At 34.7% G+C, this 20,096-nt stretch overlaps 2 protein-coding genes across 4 annotated transcripts in view; both read right to left on the minus strand.

Moving 5' to 3' along the window:
- The window catches only part of LOC126854893 (neo-calmodulin-like), a 49,543-nt gene extending 43,031 nt beyond the window's left edge, over positions 1–6,512 (minus strand). Inside the window, exon 1 of the mRNA XM_050602053.1 lies at positions 6,092–6,512. Within this exon, the coding sequence (XP_050458010.1) occupies positions 6,092–6,130 (39 nt within the window). The 5' untranslated portion in view covers positions 6,131–6,512. The remainder of the gene's footprint in view (positions 1–6,091) is intronic.
- Positions 6,513–8,055: 1,543 nt separating this feature from the next.
- The window catches only part of LOC126854882 (broad-complex core protein), a 70,058-nt gene continuing 58,017 nt past the window's right edge, over positions 8,056–20,096 (minus strand). For 2 of the 3 annotated variants that reach the window (XM_050602029.1, XM_050602027.1), the window contains exon 8: positions 19,429–19,576. Coding sequence is in view for 1 of the 3 variants with exons in the window: in XM_050602026.1 (XP_050457983.1) it covers positions 19,218–19,576 (359 nt within the window). In the remaining 2 variants the exon portion in view is untranslated. Of the gene's footprint in view, positions 19,577–20,096 lie in introns of all 3 variants that reach the window. The other variant, XM_050602026.1, reaches the window with a different exon arrangement.

Consider the following 20,096-nt stretch of genomic DNA (forward strand, 5'->3'; position numbering starts at 1 on the left):
TAAAAACATCGAGACGGTCGAATATACAGACAGACAGACAGACAGACATAGATAAACAGAGAGGCAGTAAGTAATCGCGGTCTTGAATATGCATCCGCGAGTAGTACGACAATAATGTAGTACCGACATATATACCGGGTGATACGCGCGTCGGTAACTCGTTCACGACTCGGATGGATTTCTCGTTCGTGTTCACGTTTATACCGACTGACGCGGTAACATGAAGGAACTTTTTTCATAGAACGACATCACAGCATCCAGGAAGCTTTCAAGGAGGAAAAAGTTTTGACTTACCGACCGCTTGCGAAAGCTTTGCGCTGTGCAATGCACTTACCTACAAAAGAAAGAAAAAGACATTAGAGACAGCTTTTTTTAGTATACCGTCGATTATGATATATAATTTATAGGCGATTAAAATTGTCAGTGCTTTTCAAACGTAAATTTGTCAAACGTTCAATTCAGAATAGTGTTTGCTAAATTTCCAGCATCGCTTTTGCATTTTTTTTTGCATGTATGATACTTTTTTCATGCTTTTATAAATAAAATAAATAATATAATAAATAATAATAATATGAATAAATAAAATAAAAATGAAAAGAGCAAATAAACAAATTTAAATACAGAACAAAAATATATAAGTTTTTGGAAAATAATATTTGTTGTAATTGTTTTAAGTATTTTAATTATTTTAATTACGTTTTAATATTTAAACAAGTTTTAAAAAGTGCACAGTTTGAAAACCACTGCTGAAAAGAGAAAAAATTTCAAAAAAATAATCCAAATAGAAACAGATAATTGGTAAGCGATGCCATAAACAAAATCGTGCATATTATTTGAACTTCAAAAATTTATATGTGCATTCTAAGAATAATTACTTTACAATTAAACAATTAATAAAGATAATCCAAGTGAAAAAAATATTTTTAACTAAATTATAATAATTGCCCAAAGATTTGATATTATTTATTAATTAGATAGAACTCATTTAATTATAGAATAGGATTGCATCTTTGCAATAAAAAAAAACAAAAAATGCGAAAGAGAGAAAACAAATTTTAGATGTAAATAAAAGTTAGATACTATACACGTTAAAATATAAAAAGTATATTACGTATCATACAGAGCACGGTATAATGATGAAACATGCTGAAATATTTTTAATAACAAATACTATCTTTACGAATATTTTTTCTTTTAATTTCATGCATCCTAAAATATCGTGCATGCTATGCGCGATTACTACAAACTACGAATTTAATAAAAAAATCACAGAATAGAAAAATTCTAACTTTACAGTATTAAGTAATCAGTTATAATATACAGTTCAGTGTTTCTCAAATTTTATTATTACTAAAAAGAGAGTCAATGTGTGTATTGGCAATTTTTTTTATAACATCTTACAATGTAAAAAGAAAGCGTGAAAAAAATACGTCTTTATACTGCGGAAGTTGAGTAACACTGATCCATAACTTCAAAGGTTGACCCTGGCACTACCTACTTTTTTTCTATATAATTTACTTAGCGCGATTGAGGCGATTACACTACATATAGACTGTTTCGCGTGCATCCGAGGTCTTTTAATTGTATCGCTGCATTTAATAGGCGGGTACATTAGGCTAATAAGATGCATTACGGCGGATCTATGTCGGGTTCTCGTCATAACAAATAAGACAATAAAAAATGCGAAATGTCACAGAGTCACAGAACGCTTTTTACAAATGCGATATAACGAACGTATATAAGCGGATTAATCGAATCGCATTTGATTCGGCGAACGATTACGCTAACGAGATAATTCTCTGAATAATCGAACAGAGTTTAGTTGCTCGATAACGAGAGGATTTAACGTTTTACGGAGATTATAATCTAGTATGTGCTAATAAGAGCGGCGAATGACGGCTTTCTAAGGCTTAAGATCTAATCTAAGGCGTCGCCTAAGTATACTGTAACAAACGACCCACAAGCTTTTTCTTAACTTTAAAGATACCTGCACGCCCGTCGGTCCGCGATGCGCCTGTATAATAAAAAAGAAATACGTTACATACGGTCGAATAATGTAAGAGAAACGAAGTTTCGTCTCAAGACAGTTCCGAGTATCGAGCGATCGATCAATATAACGCGTATGTTTTAGATTATTATTATATTATTTGATTATACACTTATCATTATATTAATACTCATTATAATACATATTTGTTATTAATATAATTTCCAATTTAATTTTTTTAAATAGAGGGGCGTACTTCATTACTTTCGAACGGTGAATTTTATGTAATATATCGTGTCGACGGCATTCATTGTTCTAACAAACTGAAAATTGTACGATTAAAACATGATAATCATACTTTTAAGACAAGATGCACGCGATCGCAAAATGTTGGCTATTAGCATCTGATAGCAAGCCGTTAAATGCGAGCCATTTGCTATATCGCGCCTGTTGTAGGCCTAGCAACAGGTGGGCTGTTATCCTTTAGGCCAGTCCAATACTTTCTCTCTGCATGTAATCCGTGAATAAGGAAGGCATTCGAAACTATCGCAATTGTCAATAATGAAGGATGAGAGAATAAGTCTCCGGATGGGAAGATTTCTCGTTTGTAACATAATCACAAGACAAATCGTAGCCAATAATTCAACTTTCACAAAAAAAAAAAAAAACATAATTCAATATCAATTATTTTAGTTATGTAGAGAAAATTAGATTTGTACAATTAAATGAATTTAGAAATAATTGATTAATAATTGCCATGTAAGAAAATTTTGATTATACAAATTTTGATTATACAAAAAAATAAATAAAGAAATAATAATTATTAATATATTTATGCACGAAGGAAACAGATCATTTACATTTATTCATTTATATTTATTTAAAATATTATTCGAAATTATGTTTTTTTAAAAACTGAGATAAAATCGAAATATATATTTTGAAATGCATAATTATAGTTTGTACATAATAAAGCGTACGGATAAAGAGAGCGTTATGTTAAACATTAGCCTTGGATCCGTAATAGTGTCCTATCATTTTTATGTTAACGATTTAGCAAGAGATATACGCAATATGTCCTTATTTGTCATCGCGATCGAAACAGAGTTCGCGGCTTTAACTTGGCACAATGTAGCGTCATCGAGGTAGATATCTCTCTTGGGTCGAACAATTACTGTCCATTATTGATATTAACACTATGCGGCGACAATATCGCGTTATAGCGGCACACTCTGCAGACCGGAAGCCCCTAGCATATGCCATAAATTAACATCGAAACTTGGCTGAACACGAGAGCCAACCTTGCAGCTTAACAAATGTGTCAGTGTCGCCCTTTTGTAACCTTTTCCATTTAAAGGTTGCCAAGATTTTTATTGTAGCATGCTATAAATAATACATTTGCTATAATATATACGTTTAATAATAATGCAATCATTTATTATTATTAATTATTTTGAAATATTTTATTAATTAAAAATAAAGAGAAGGGAAATAAAAAAAAAAATATAATTTGAAACATCTCCTGACACATATTTTATATTTTACATTTGAAAAAAGATTTTTTTGTCAGATTAAAATGTCTTGATGATACGATAATACTTTGGAAGAGATAATATTTTTTCTCTATGTTATATATAAAATAAAATATCTCAAAAAAAAATACATTATTGAATATGTTTTTCAAATAGCGAAATAATTCGCGAAGTATAATATTAAAATTACAGCCAAATAACGTTATCGGTATAAATTTGTACGATAGATAAATAGATTTTATATTCACACTTTCGCACGTAATTAAATGTTAATTTGAGGCGAGAGATGTATTAGAATTTACATCTGTCTTTTCGCGCGAAGCTGTCGAGATCGTTAGAGACGACGCGAAGGTCATGTCCCGGATTGCCACGTACCCAAGAATTCCATCGGCTCTACGGGTACCTGGGAAACGGGAGGAAATATATATATATATATATATATATATATATATATATATATCGAGATAGAATTCTCTCTCCCTTTCTCGGCGTCCTTCGCGCACATCTACTTGCTTTTCCACGATGTGACACGACGACTGGTAAACGCCCACCGGTGGACGAAAGAAAAAGTCGACTATCGACTATTCTTTGATATGAAAGTCACACGAGTGAAGAGAGGTTTAGCATTTTTAAATTTCGTTCAAAGCAAGATTCACGAGAGCAGCTGTTTAGTTGCATTTTTATTAAAAACGCGCAATCTATTTTTACTTATGCAATATTGCATGAACCGTTACAAAGAGCGAATATTAAACTACTAAAAACTCTATGACAATAAAGTAAGTATAATCAATAAATTAGCTTGCAAACATGCAAAAATGCACGTGCATTTTTGCATGTTTGTTCGCTAATTTATTGATTATATATTCGTTCTTCTTATTATTAGAATGCACAGCACGATAACAAAATTTATCCGAAAATATATAAATTATATATATATATATTGTATATATTATATATTATATATATTGTACACAATATTCTTTATTTTACAAGTTCCACGCATCTATAAATTTTATTCTTGAATAGCAATCTTTTTTGACATTTTTCCAAGATGTGATGTTTGCGTAAAAGTAATTTTATTGATGGATAAGTTCTTTGACGAGTTCAAAATCGACTTTTTTGATGTGAAAAAAATTGTACTTAATAATTTTCGAATAATAACTAATTGTGCCAGATTATAAGAGAAAAAAAAATCGATCATAAATTAATCAGGGTATCTATCATATTAAAATTAGAATAAAAAATAAATTGAATACTTGCATATGTTTCACAATAATATCTCTTTAGGAAATTCAAAATCTCAAACTTTTAAATACGTCTTTCCTTTTTTTTTTTATTTTAAATGATACTTATTGGCCCTTCTTAATACTGAGTTTATTTTAACTGGATTGCTAATCCAATCGCTCATGATTTTATCGCTCTTGACGAAATCCAAAGAGGATTAATGCGAAAGATCTGCGAATCGACCCCGCGCGATAGAAAATCGAGCTCGCTCGTGTTGTCGGTTTAATACAGTTTCGCTTGGTCTCGCCCGTCACATTTTTCTCGCCCCTTAACAACGGACACATCCTACTTCTTGCGAGGTAAAAGACACTGTTTCAAGCGTTGTATAAACGGAAATCCTTTTAAAAACGTGTCCGCTCGGCAATCGAAATTCGAGAACTTTTCAACGATGATCGAATGACACGATCGTCGATTCTGATAGCGATCGAGTGTATCCGAATGTATCTTTCACGAGAAAAGGCAACATCTCAATTTCATTCGGTTGTTCACTATCGATTGTTCAATACAGAAATTTATTTAAAAAAAAAATACACTTTCTTCTGTGGATTCAATTTTTCGTAAAATTGCGCCGTTAACTTTGATCTTTATTTGAGGACATCCACAATAGAGCTTGAATTTTGCGATAGACGCCACTAGTAGGCGAAAGGAAATTTATAAATATTAATGTACGATACGTCGCATCGATCTCGACCCGCGCTCGTTCAATTAAGCCGTTGATTAAAATGAAATTCCGTAGAATAACTATTCCCTGCAAAGATTACGTATTAGATCTAGAAAATACAGTATTCGCATTTATGACGTTATTCAAAAATTTCTTGACTATGTTGAACAAAAATCGAGAAGGGATGAATAGCGAATAAATACAAATATATTATAACTGTTTAATATTTTATACTTTAAGTTGTTAAATTTATTTTGTACCGTGTTTCTATCATCAAATTATCATGACTAAAATATAGAGAAAAATTTAACATTGCTATTCTATCGAAATTTAGACTCATATAATAGTTCCATAATATATATATATATATATATATATATATATATATATATATATATATAATATATATAACTTACTTCCTCATTTATGTAATAATTGGCTGCTTTTTAAAAAGCTGAATCCCTAATTCCCCGCATTTTTAAAATAAAACGATTTTCAATCGAGCGAGTTCTACCGACGCTTCTCGAAATTGGTCTTTCGGCAAGGCGGCGGCGGTGATGACGGCGGTAACGGCGGTCAGCCATTGACGGCTGAAAATACAGATATGACAATAGAATCTCTACTCACCCGGCGCATCACGCGAAGGGAGAACGAGGATGTCTTCATTTTAGTGGTAACTCAGACAATTCTCTTGCTACGAAAAGTTCCGGGATCGGGACGGTATCCTGGGATGGCCTCCTTCCTCCGCCAGCGTCGCCGTCGTCGCCGCCAACGCCGCAGCACCCCCGGACGGAGAGAGAGCTCTGATGCTGTAGCCGTTCTCCCGCGTTACGTTTCCGTATTTTTATCGTCGTCGATGACCCTCTCGGTCTTGTCCGCTTCGCGCGACCCCGGATGCCAACTGGAGTTCGAACAGCTGACGATGTCGGCTCGCTAATCGTATCGCGGCGGGACGGAATGCGCGACGCGGAAAAGGGTCGTTCTCTCAGGGGTGGCTGGAAGGCTACAACTACAGGTGGTCGCGCGTTGTTGACTAAATCTTCGCGCTCGATCGTATCTGTCCGCTTCTGTCTGTCTCTGTCTCTCTCTCTCTCCCTTCCGCGCGCGCACTTCTTCCACCCTTCCTCCTGTCATCTTTTCACTCCACCACTCGCCGCATCCGCCCCAGTCGATTCCCCCAGCAACGCGCACACCCACGCACCCTCTCACACGTGCGGTGCGAGCGCACGCGCACTTCCACGCTGTCTCTCCTTTCCACGACTTTCTTTCCTTGTGCTATTTCCTTCATTCCTTTCTTCCTTTCTTCTTCCATTCATCCAAACAAAAATTTTAAGCTGAGAAAAAATAGCCACAATTTATTATTTATAATTAAAAATTATTTTATTATTTATAAAATTAGATGAATGCTACGAAGCGATATATATGTCATAAATGAATCGATGACCGATAGGCTGACTTATCGATGACTGAAGCTTATCGTATCGCGTATATTTAAGAAAGGATTGGTAAGGAAAGGGCGGAGGAGAAATGTACGACTAGGGTTACGATATAAGGGATCCACCCGATGTGAGCTGCGCTCGCGCATACTCACCGCGATGCCATTTTGCCATGATGAGAATTGCGCCCCTCGTTCAAGGTCGCGGGACTTGATAGTGAAGCCGCGCGTCGATATCACATCCGTTGCTCGATGGGTGGAGACGCGCGGATATATTTGCAAGTACATTATATCACTCTATATAACCTACCTTTGTTCGACAACACTTGTGGTTCGATGATAGTCGGGATAGTCAGTTGAGTGTCACAATTCATGTCATCTATTTTAGACGTATTTTTATGCGACCTACTATATTTTAGATTGACGTATACTAAATTATTCTTTTGTAATGTACATTTGTACAGTTATATCTTTAGTGTTATTTATTATCATTTATCATTTGACGAGCAAAAGATAATGAAGAACAATCAATATTTCTCAAAAGTATTTTTCATAATCTTAATATTCTGAATAGACATTTGTAAATCTATAAATATTCATAATATTATCGAAACAATAAACTGTGTGATTAATATTGAAACAATAATAATCAGCGTTTATGAATATTTTAATTCATTATTGTTTATGATGAAATTTGCATTAAAAAAAAAGATTATTAAAAATTGTTACAGTATATCCACATATACAAGAAAAGTTTGAGAAATCAGATAAGCATATATAATCGCGTTACTGATAGTTTTTATATTTTATAATTGAAATTTTTACATGTACGTAACTCATCCACATGATACATTTAAATAATTTAATATATTATTAGTACTATTATTAATTAACTATATTATTATTAATTAATTAATAGTTATTATATTTATTTTGTTATTTATTATTAATAATTTGTTGTTCGTTGTATATATAAAAGATACTAAAACTGATATAAATCTCATAAACCAATAATATATAAATATTTGTTTATATATTATATAAATAATATTTGTTTAAAAGTTTGAAATAAAATTATTAAAGCTGTTAGAGAGCACTCAACATATGTATTTATAGATATACATTTTTATTTTAAACATTCAACGAAGAGCTAGAATCCAAAAATAAAATAGTACGTCGAGAAGTTTTTGATGTTTTCTCTTTACATTATAAAATAGAGTAACATTATATATAATAACTTTATACCTTTGCAAACCGGTTCTCTTTCACTCGTCTTCTTTAATCTTCTTCGAGATGTATCTATCACGCAGAATTAGGTATATATGCAAATTTATTTTGATTACGAAAATGTTTATTTCCAATAAGAGACGTGAATCTTATAGAGCATGATCGTTTACGGGGAACAGTCACAGATTTGATCGGTTAATAAACTGCAAGTTTATTCGCAATGTTATGTTACACGGATGGTATAACGGCGATAACGGAACAATATGTGTACGTGTGTGCGCGTAAGTATTTATCGCGCGCTCGCAATTGCGTGTACATCTCTGTCTGTGTGTATGTCTATCTATACATATTTTTATATCTAATATCCGCATTCTGTAAAATATAGTAATAATAATAATAATAATAATTAATAATAATAATAATAATAATAATAATAATAATAATACGCGAAGTTTCGCGCGCTCGTCGCTCACATGCGTCGTTCTATCACTCGTTCCCTTAAAAAGCGTGCACTCTCGCAATCTGGGAATCCGTCACATACGAACGATGCACGTGTTGCTCGTAGCCGCATTTAACATCCAGAGACTGGTGACGAAATAGAGAAGAGAAATAAGTACAACAACAACTATTGTAGCTTAGATGAGAAATATATCTTATTGCCGAGCCTCAGACGCGCGCGGAAGATATTTTATATGATTATTTAGATTAAAACTCAAGATGATCCTCGTGGGAGAACGGGCGGTGGAATATGTGACGGTCTTAACGAGCTGTACGTAGTTTTTGGCAGTGTCGTTTCGCCTCCGGGCCGAGAACGGGACCGGAAGCTTCGCATTTGTGCGTGGAACCTTTCCGGAACAAGGATTTCGCGGAGGCGTACAATGTAATTAGGCTCTTCCTCGGATAGGCTTCGTCGGAACTCGATATCATCCTCGATAGTACTCGATTATATCGTAAATACAGGGCGGGGGCCTACAAACTTTATACGTTCATTAATTACGGAAGGTGATTACGTGTCGATTGCGACAGATCTCTTCAATTCGGCGACGCGTGATGGAAGAACGATCGGCGAGGGAAGGAGAAGAGATGCGTGTAGGTAATTGTTGCGGGATAAATATATACAAGTATATCCGTCGTCCATCGATTAAATTGAAGGGGGAAAATGTAGGAGATACAAAAAAAGAAGTATCTAAATTGAGATCTTTTTATATTTTTATCTCATACTATATCGAGAGACACAATGTTCTGGATCATAATAAAGATATTCAGGTATCTCTTACATTTTACCGATCCGATCCAAATTGATCGCCTGCCTCAAGTTCGATCTGATACTTCTAAAATACTTGATTACAGGCGACCGTTAATTCTACGATCCAAATGCAAGTTCGAAGCAAAGATTTAGAGATCGATAGTAATTTTTTTAGCTTGAACCTTTTCACTTTAGACAAACAAAATGTCGAAAATCAGATATACGCGTACATTTATCGCTCGGTGATTTTGCATACACAGTATTATCTATATACAGGATGTATAAGTTTACACAAGTGCAAGGTACTACTACGCCTTTCTTTCTCTCTCTCTCTTTCTAAATTATAAGTGCGACAGACAAACATACGGACAAGATACGTATTTTAGCGAAAAGTTACTGTGTAAAATTTGAAAAGGTCTGAGGCCACGGCAACTGAGGTATTTGTGAACAAATGCATTTTCACCGTCGTTAATTTAGCCTTCGTGCATGCATAATAATATGATCGACGGATCCGGGCCGTTGTCATATAGCGCAACGGAGCCTCTTTTATTTATTTATTTATTTTTTTTGTTTTTTTTTTCCATCTTAACGGCTTAACAATTTGTCGTCGTTTTTATCTTCGTTTTGATATCCCTTAACTACCGGTAATCGTTCCCGTTCATTAAATCGAAGACGCGTACTTTTTTTTTTTCTCTCTTTATGTATTTGTATTCGTTTTGTACTTGTACTGTTCAGCAAGGCAGCGTGTTGCACTTTGTTTACATTATAATTATAGTCGGGCCGTGATTGTCCACCGAAGATTCCACAACGTCGCGAAATTGTGCGAGAATTCTTGTCGAGAAGCGTAATCCGTTGCATAAAAACTTAATACGGATTCGTATTGATCCAAACATCGTTTTCTATTACGATTAAATTGATCGACTTGAGCGAGTCAATCGACATTGATTCGACGACGGGATGTAGAAAGCATAGGTGCACTCGAACCTCGATATAATACATTCCGAGATTTAAAAAAAAATATTATTTGTAGAAATAATAAAATTATAGGCATATATATATATATATATATATATATATATATATTTTTTTTTTTACACTCGTTCGACGCGCAGTGAATATAAATATATCGAATAATATTTATTAATGAAATATTAATTTTACGTTATACAAGTTTGGCAAGTTATAAAAAATTGTAATTTGTTTTTCAATCAATTAGAGATGACATCAGAAATTTAAAAAAATAAATAATTTTTACCAAAGATATTTTTAATCACTTTTACACTCTTAGTAAAGAAGAACGTTTAAACTTTTCATTAAATCTCGCGACACTTTCGCGTATTTTCTCAATTTTTTAATTTTGTGGAACCGTAAAATGAATCGTTGAGTAAATTAATCTCGGGTTCGTGCACTACATCAAGGATCGAGTATAGAAAAGAAATATGAATTCGAAAAGGAATGTAAGAAGCAGAGTCCACGCGAGAACTACTTCCTTATTCGCGCTAATCTCAATATTTCCGTTGATGCTCTTCCTCCGGATGTAGGGATGTATAAGGATTTCTCGAGAAAAAAAAAAAAAAAAGGTAGACCGAAAAAGCATGCTATGATCTGCTCTTGCAACACGTGGATCCTTTTGCGTTCTACGACCCGTTCTACACTTCGACAGCTTATGATCTCTGTGACGATGATGCAACTAAAATTAAGCTTACAATGTAGCAATGTGATAAAAAGGGATGGATACTTAGTGTCGCGCACGCATCGGCAAAATATTTCGCGACGCGAGCGAAACGGCTTTTCGCGATTCGCAGTCTATACATGTCGTGACTATGTATCTCTCCCCTCTCTCATTTCAGACTTGCGGACAAAAATACATATGTCACAACGAATTTCCGAATAAATATTACTCTTTATAATAGCAATATCGATTATGTAGCGATAGCGGAATTAGTTGTAAAAGATGATTGCAGTGGTGAATGACGATAATAATAGCAATATAGAGTACTCATAATAACAGCAATATAGTCATAATAATTATAATTATTATAATAGCGGCAATAATAATAATAATAATAATAATAATAATAATAATATAATATAATAATAATAATTAATAACTGCGTGTGTAATAATAATAATAATAATAAAAATAATAAGCATTCAATATATAAGATCCCCTAACACATTTAAACAATCGGTTTTATAAAACGTCGTAATAGAATACGAAATAAAAATAAGGATCTAAAAAGATAGATGCTCTAACAAAGGATGTCTATACAATATTTATGCGTGCATAGTGCAACATAACCAGTACCATCGACCAGTTGTCAATATTGTACATATTTTATGAACAAACTATAATCTTATAATAAACGTATTGTGTGATATAACAAAAAAAAAAAAAAAAAAAAAAAATTATTGACGATATTGAAAATAATAGTAATATAGCAGTACTAATAACAATATAACAGCAGTAATATAATCATACTAGTAGTAGTAGTTATAGTAATAAAAATTATACTAATGTGCTGCTCTACTACTACTAATAATAGTATTTATATAATCAATAATTAATAATAATAATAATAATAATAATAATAATAATAATAGTAAAATAATTATAATAATGAGAAGGATGATGTGTGATGATGCTATTATCAATGATGAGAGTGACGCTGGTGAATATTATGGCGGCGGCGGCGACGATGACGATGACGGTGATAATGAGATAATCATAATATGATACATAAAAAGCATAATATATAAAACTCTCCGACGATGTTAGAATACACAAGTATCTCCTCCTATGTGGATAGACTCTCTCGCGGAAGATATGTTTAATATACGTACAATGAATATCCATAATAGTATCAGAAATAACGGACGTACAATATGCGTGAAGCGAGAAAAGGAGCGTAACTACTGCGGATGCGCGAAATCTCTAGCTTCTGGCTTATCGCTCGCGAGAATTTAGATTCCCAGCTCGATCTTTGTCTGCCTTCTCTCTCTCGGAGGAAAGAAGAACCGTGAGGTTCTCCTCGGGCATTTTCCTTCGAAACGCTTTCGATAGCAAAATGAATCCGCAGCTGTTACAAATCCTTTCTGCGTGCCTATTACGTTGTATGATACATTAAGAAAATAGCGCATACCTCATTCGTTTACGCTCGTGCGATTCGATTATTCGCGACACGCACGCTCGGCGTGCCTCCTTAATCTAATATATACACAGATATATCGTATACATATACGTATACGTACCTACATGTACATACACATATACACTTCAGTTACACAATCGAGATGTTATATATTCACATGGGCTCATATATATATATATATATATATATATATATATATATATATATATATCTTTCTCTCACACATACATATACACACACATTCTCTCTGGGGAGTACACGTATGTACATTCAAGGGTACATTAAATTATCCAGTGTCGTTTCACTCTCATGTGAACAATAGATGAACGTGCGATGTTTGAAGTCTCGCTAAGTTCTCATTGGCCCGAATAATTGAATTGGATGTTAAATTGACTGTAGACGATAAGTTGCATTAGCCAGATATTCGACGCTTGATGCCGCATCGCGCGAATTACGCATTACGCCGACGATAATGCACGTCGGCGCGCGCGATATAATGTAATAATCTTGTCACACGCGGCAAAATGTGCAATGTGTCATAATCGTACGTGTAATCAACTTTATCGTCGTAAACATAATCTACTTGGATTTTTCTCCGAATATCTCTGTCTAGTGAACTAATCGTCTTCCTAGCCGGACATTTAAATTCAAATGAATTTAATTAACACCTTAATCATAATTTCGCATTGCATACTTGATGAAGAACGATATGAGGTAATGCCCTATGTACATTAAAAAAAAGGAAGAAAAAAAAACAAAGTCGTTAGCAATAAAATTTTTGGTACAAGTAGAAAAGATCCGTACTATACATAAGTTCTTAGTTATATTGAGCGTAAATAACCAACCGTTTAATCCTACAGTTTCTCTTGTCGATACAATAGTCGTCATTAAACTGACACGACGTTTTGTTCTCTAAGTATTATCGTACTATGCATTAGTTACCCATAGACAGTAATGATATTTTCTTTTTCTTATCATTTCATCATTTCTTTTCGTCTCTTTTTTTTTTTTGTAATTTTCCTTTCTTCCGATAAATTTAAAAATCTTTGTAACAATAAATTTATACTTAAGATTTTTTTTAATATTAATTATGGCACAATTTAAATATTTTATTTAAAGTCTTTTTTTTTTTAAGACATAATAAAAATAAATCTAAGTAGTCTTTCTCCTATGCACGATGTTCTTTTCTCTTTTTGTCTTCAATTTCAATTAATTACACTGTTATTTTGTTTTATTGATTGGTATCTTTTTTTTACTTCTCTCTGTTTTCCATTTACAGTTCCATTTTTTGATCCCCCTTTTGGAAATAAAATTTCTTTTCTCTTTTCGTTAAAATTGAAAAGTGTTCCCCTATTGAAAACAATCGATTTATAACTTTCCCGGATTCTCGTGATATTCCCCATGTTAGAGCTACGCACCGCCATCGTTAAATAGTATTACTTAGTATCGATTTTGTCAGTTAATATTTTTAATCAAAATATTGGATTTTATTAAAAATAGAATAGACAAAAAGAATGAAGTAAAAATAATACGTCGTTCGATTTTCGATGGAAAAATTGTCGATTGACGTGTTATAGATGCGGCATTCGCGACACTTTCCACGGTGAATATCATTCGCGTCGGAGCAAGTATTACAAAGTTTTCTCGATGCTCTTTGGTAATATAATATCACACACGATGAAAGAAAACTTTAAACCAATTAAAAAAAAAAAAATCTAATCAGTCGGTTCCTCTAAAAAAAATAGGAATATATATATATATATATATATATATATATATATATATATGTATATATATACGTATTAAGAAAAACGAGGAGGAAACACTAATAGAAATAAATTTGAGTCTTTAAATAAATCGACAATATTAAACGTTACAAAAAAAAAATCAGCCTTCTCAAAAGTATAAATTCGCGTATTCGTCACAGCGCCAGGAATTAAACTTGACCTCTTCGAGTTATAATATATATCGATTACATTTTATACCGAAGAACCCGTTCGCGTCGAAGAATGGGTGACTAACTTAGAGGTGGCTCTTTTAAAAGGAAGCTGCTGGAGCAGCACGAAGTGCGAGGAACGCTCCTGATGAAGGGCATTCCTCCTTTTAACGGTTACGATATATTTAATTTTGTTGACGATGAGATTGCACGTATTTTGTCGCCGGTCGACAGGCGAAAAACCGAGTGATTTTTTTTTAAGTAAACAGTAACTGCGCGAAAACCGCAGAGAGAGACGCTACGATCCTCGAAGCAACACACGCATCGCACCCTACCGCCGCAATAATAAATCCTGCTGTGAGTTACACGTCGGTGTAATTTACAGTTTTTTCTCGTATCATATTGGGAGAATACGCGCGGTTCCTTATACATCTCGTAATATATACATATGCACGTTATACACAGGATGCGAGCGAAAGATAACGTTTAGATAGAATCGAAAATATTTATATTTTCGCCGCGTATATCATCTTATCCTCGGGTTCTTTTTTAAAAACCATACGGGACGAAGAATAATTCATTAATACATTAAAGATCGGAAAAAATTTTTTCCGTATAATATTTTTTTTCTTTTTCTTTAAATCGTACCTCCTTTATATCCTAAAACGATTAGCCTTATTAATATTGATAATATTTCTTCACTCGACACGCGGGTGAGACGGGGGGCGCGTCCTACCTTATCTAAAATTTCGTCCGTGTAAACGGTTCGGGACCTTGGCACATTCCGATAAATAATCTATAGTTATTTTGTTTTTCTCCTTTTTTTTTTTCGCGCGCTTTTTTTCCGCTTCGGCATGCGATGGGTCGTTACCCTGCAATAGTTACGTGCTTGCGTGTGCATTCGGGGACGTGTATATAATGCAAGTGAGCACGCAAACACGCCCTCGTACGCACTCTTGCGCGTATACCTATCCACCCACAACACGCGTGTGCGGACTTTACTAGACGTTTACACTAGACTAAGTCTAATCAGCGATGAATGGCAACGGTTGATCGTTCTGGATACATTTATCGTGCGCGTATTAACGGAGAGAGAAAAATATATATTTCTCGATTCGCGTGTACATGTCTCTGAAATTTTTAATCGTACCTTGGAGTAGGAATAGTTTGAACTATCGAACTTTATAATCGTTCTCTATATTACTTTCATTAATTGTGAGAGCATCGTGGCAAGATTTTTAAAAAAATTATTTTTTGCTTTGAAACAAATTACACGTTTCTTTTTTTAAACCGACAGATCGATCAGCGATTGCCCACCATCCCATCCTTACCCCCACCCCATCTCGAGAATTTCGAAATAGTATGATGAAATTTTTTTTCCCGACACACAGTCTCGCCTCTTACAATATATCATACAACACCGAACATCGACATAAAATTCCGTATACTTTTTTTTTTCCGTTCACATAGCTTTAGCAGTCGCGCTAGGATACCAACCGAAGAACATCACAGAAATTTTCCGATATTTTATATTTAATAATAATTAATAATCAATTTTCTTTCTTTTTTTCGTCGCTAAAAGAATTTTTTTTTTTTTTAAGAATACGTCCGGCGATCATAATGTGGAACAGACATATATTCTTTTTGGTCTATCTCTCTCTTTTTTCGCCTTTTTTTCACATCGAATCGTTTAATGCCACGATCCTCGATATCACAGAATCACAAAAATTTCCGGAATGACTAGGATAAATTTTTTCTTCCTCACCAATCGCGCATTTCTTAATAATTCGAAAATGACTTTTTAAACAACAAAAAAAAAATATAAGAAAGACAAAAACGCAAAATATCTCGCGGCCTCACTTTGTCAATCCATATCGTGCTCTCCACATTATGCCCTGACCAAACGTCATCGAGAATCGGTCTACCGATTTATGAATGTATACGTAATAATTATTATAAAATCTCTCGATATAGAGATAGAGCTAAATATCTAAAATCGTATATTTTTTTTTTCACAGTATACTTCACACTTTGAAGATATGTTTGGAAAATCGTGCTTACCCTTCGTCCTTTTTCTCTCGCGCATCTTTCTCTTTTTTCCTTCTCTCTTTTAATCTTTCTACCCGGCCGCGAATAAAATTCGAGGCAAGCGATGCCCTTTCCCGTACTCGTTTCTTTTTTCCCCGCGCCTTTCTCCGTTAAATATTTCCCTTTCCGATACTACGCATCCTAAGAGTTAGACGTAGACATAATTTATATTTTCCACGATAATTTGTACTTGCTCGTTAATTATTATGGCATTTCCTTTTTAGCCTTACAGATAAAACATCAACATTTTTTTTTTCTCCTTCTCTACGCTGAGTTTTAAACCTGAATATGTTACGATGAACAACTTTTAGGGTTTCTTCTTGCTTGTACATTTGTTAATATGGATATATTAAAAATTTGAAGAGCAGAGCAGTGTTCTCTATAATCGTTCGCGCACTAACTGAGGCTATGCCAATCGTTTAAAGTTTGATTTGCGAAATGCATCTCTTTCGAAATGACAAATAGACGCGGAATGGAGAATAATTTTTCTTGGCTCGATCAACGACCATAAAAAGTGCACGTTGAGGGAAACAGGTTTAAGAATGTTCTCTAAAAATGGCAAAAGATGATTGAAAAATGAACCGTAAGCTCCGTAAGCTCCACTGCTCCGCTCGTCCACGAGATACCTATATGGTAGGGCTATGCCGATTTTTATAAAATTTGAACAGGAGAATATCATCGTTATCGATGTATCGCGTATGAATATAATATATTTACAATTCAAAATATTACTTTTAAAGAGTTAAAAATATAGTTTGTATTTAGCGCATACGACAAACCTACATATACAAGTTAAGAACCCATGATATAGCTCTACCACACCTCCGCGTCTGTATACACGCTTCTTTATCTTTCTCTTGTCTCTCGTTTCATAAAACCGTTATCGTCCTCCCTTTCCTTTCAAATGTTAACCGTCGATCGATCGCAACGTGTCGCGATCTCGATTACTGTCATTGCGTCGCGCGATCACTTTGGCGCGTTCGGACGCATCGGTGCATCCTCGCTTCGTCCGTCGTTTCGCCTTTAGGCCCAAGCTCATCGATCCGCTTTTATCCTCTCTCTTTTCGCGATCTCGCGTTTATGATCTATTGTCTCTTCCCGGCTTGCATTTGTCCGCGAATTAATCACGAACACGTTTAAACGCGATTCTAGATTCGGCGCGTTAAAATTATCCGTTTTAAACAGAAGAGACGATCTCTTTCGCGATTTATCATCCCGCCTTCGCGTAATGTATACTTTTCGAACTTGTAACGCACACGAGAGGCAGATCGCGAAAACACATTGATATTCATTACCGGCGCATTAAGCGATTCATTAAGCGCGCTGTCTACGTTTTAGGCGTGTGTCCCGATGTAAAAAAAAAAAATTCCATTCCTAACGTAAATTCAATCACGGAAACGATTCCCGGAAGACTTTTCCTTCTCCACAAACATCCTATCCTAAATAGGCTTCCTTAATCTTTTTTACACGTTTTTTTTTTTTCTTTATTTTTGCGATGTGCACTTTTGGACAACGCTAGTTAAAAACACGGCGGGATAACGTCCTCGAAAATGCATAAATCTCCCGCGCAAAATTCTTGCCGAAAAGTCGACAAGCCAACATCTTAGTCAACTCGAATCACCAGCGTGCAGCGATACAATCGCTGATAATGGAATGTTTTTTTTTTTTTTTTTCTTTATTTGCGAACTTTCTTTGCGCACTAACTTTAACGTTTAAGCCTCGTCTCGTTCTTTCCTCATTTCAGTCAAATTACAAATTTCTCAGTCAAATTGTCCTTCTTTGGATTAATTGCAGTCTTGACAAAGAAAAATTACGATGCTAATCGACAAATCTAAACTAGCAGAACTGTGTGTGTGTATATCTCGATGGAAAACTAAGGGAGATACAATTCAAAATTCGAATCAGACTAACTCGTTCGCGATTCAGACTTTAACTTTGGAATTTTCTGCTTTCTCCTTTTCATTCTTTCTCATCCGTTTTCCATTTAATATCTCACGATAATTGATCACGATATGCATTACATGTTCTGCAAATGCAATAAGATTATTAGAATTTCACTGCAAATTAATAAATTAACCAATCAGTTAATTCAATTTATATTTAACGATTTGCTATCTTTTTAAGTTACGGACCTATATATAATCGATGGAGAAAAAAGATTTTGTTAATTCAAGTTATTATTGATTCACTTCAATAATTAATTAAATGTGATTAATTAACTGCCTTTATCTCAATCACGAATCAGTAATGTAGATAGAGAAATTAGAATTTATCTACAATCCAACTTTTCCTTAACCAACTTTCGCGAATGAATAGCGAAGCGTATGAACTGTATCTTAAGATAAATTATCTCTGGTTAGCAATTCTATTCTCTTCCACAGATCGCAGATCGGTAATTCAGATAAGGGAAGAGAATTCGATCAACCATTATTCAATCTAGGCGCTTTGCGTTGGACTCGAGCATCTCGGAATGCAAGGTAGCATTTCCGCGTTTTCGATTATTTTATCTTGCTTCTCATAACGCGCCAACAAATTGATGTTGAGCAAAACAAATTGCGAAACGACGACGATAGCAGCGCGATGATGACGATGACGACGACGACGATGACGGGACGACGACGATTTTGCAGATGGTACGGCACGGGGAGGCTTTGACTTTTCTGGCGTTTTCATTGCGGTTGCTGCTGCATCTGCATCTGATGATGCATGTTACCGAGAACGTTCTTGATCGCCGAGGCCTTTAGGAGCCGCTTGAGCACGCCGTTGGTGCCGCGATGCTGCAGACTCTTGTGCGTCGTCAGTGAGTTCTTGGTACGATACGTACGGTTGCAGAACTCGCAGACGTAGAGCGTGTCCGATTGCTCGTGTTTGTCCTGGAAGTGACGTTTGAGGGAGTAGTAGCATGAAAAGTTACGACGGCAGTACGGGCATTCCTGAGACTCGTTTATGCCACCCGGCGCGGGTGGCGGCATTCGGTATATGACAGTGGGAGGCGTCGTCGGTGCCGGATGCATCCCGTTGCCCGTACCTGAAAACGCATCCAAATCCGTATAAGATCGCTCTCGGAACGATTATCCGATTCGCCACAAACGTTAATATTCATTGAGACTGCATACGTATACACGATCGAATCTTCGTACTCTTAACTCGCTTTCCATCTCTGTTACGTGATCGTACTTAGAGTAGGAAAGCGTCCAAAGGACAGAAGATATCATGCGCATCCATAACTCATCGCTTAACAATACTGGACGAATGCATAAGAATTTTTTTTTCTTCTCCCTAACATTTATTCGTATAACTGTTTCAATGTGACTGCAAAAAAATATAACATACAGTGCAGCCCCATAAACAGATTTATTATCTTTCATTTCTTGTAGTTTTTTGATTTTTTTAATTTCATGGTTTCTTTTCACGAGTATGTATAAAATATATATATATATATATATATATATATATATATATATATATAGTATGGCATTGTTTATACATACATGAGAAGTTATGGACACGTTTTTCCTCACAATAAATTGATAGCGCTCGTGATTATA

This window comes from Cataglyphis hispanica, chromosome 15 (genome assembly GCF_021464435.1).
Source record: "Cataglyphis hispanica isolate Lineage 1 chromosome 15, ULB_Chis1_1.0, whole genome shotgun sequence".
Classification (NCBI taxonomy): Eukaryota; Metazoa; Arthropoda; class Insecta; order Hymenoptera; family Formicidae; genus Cataglyphis; species Cataglyphis hispanica.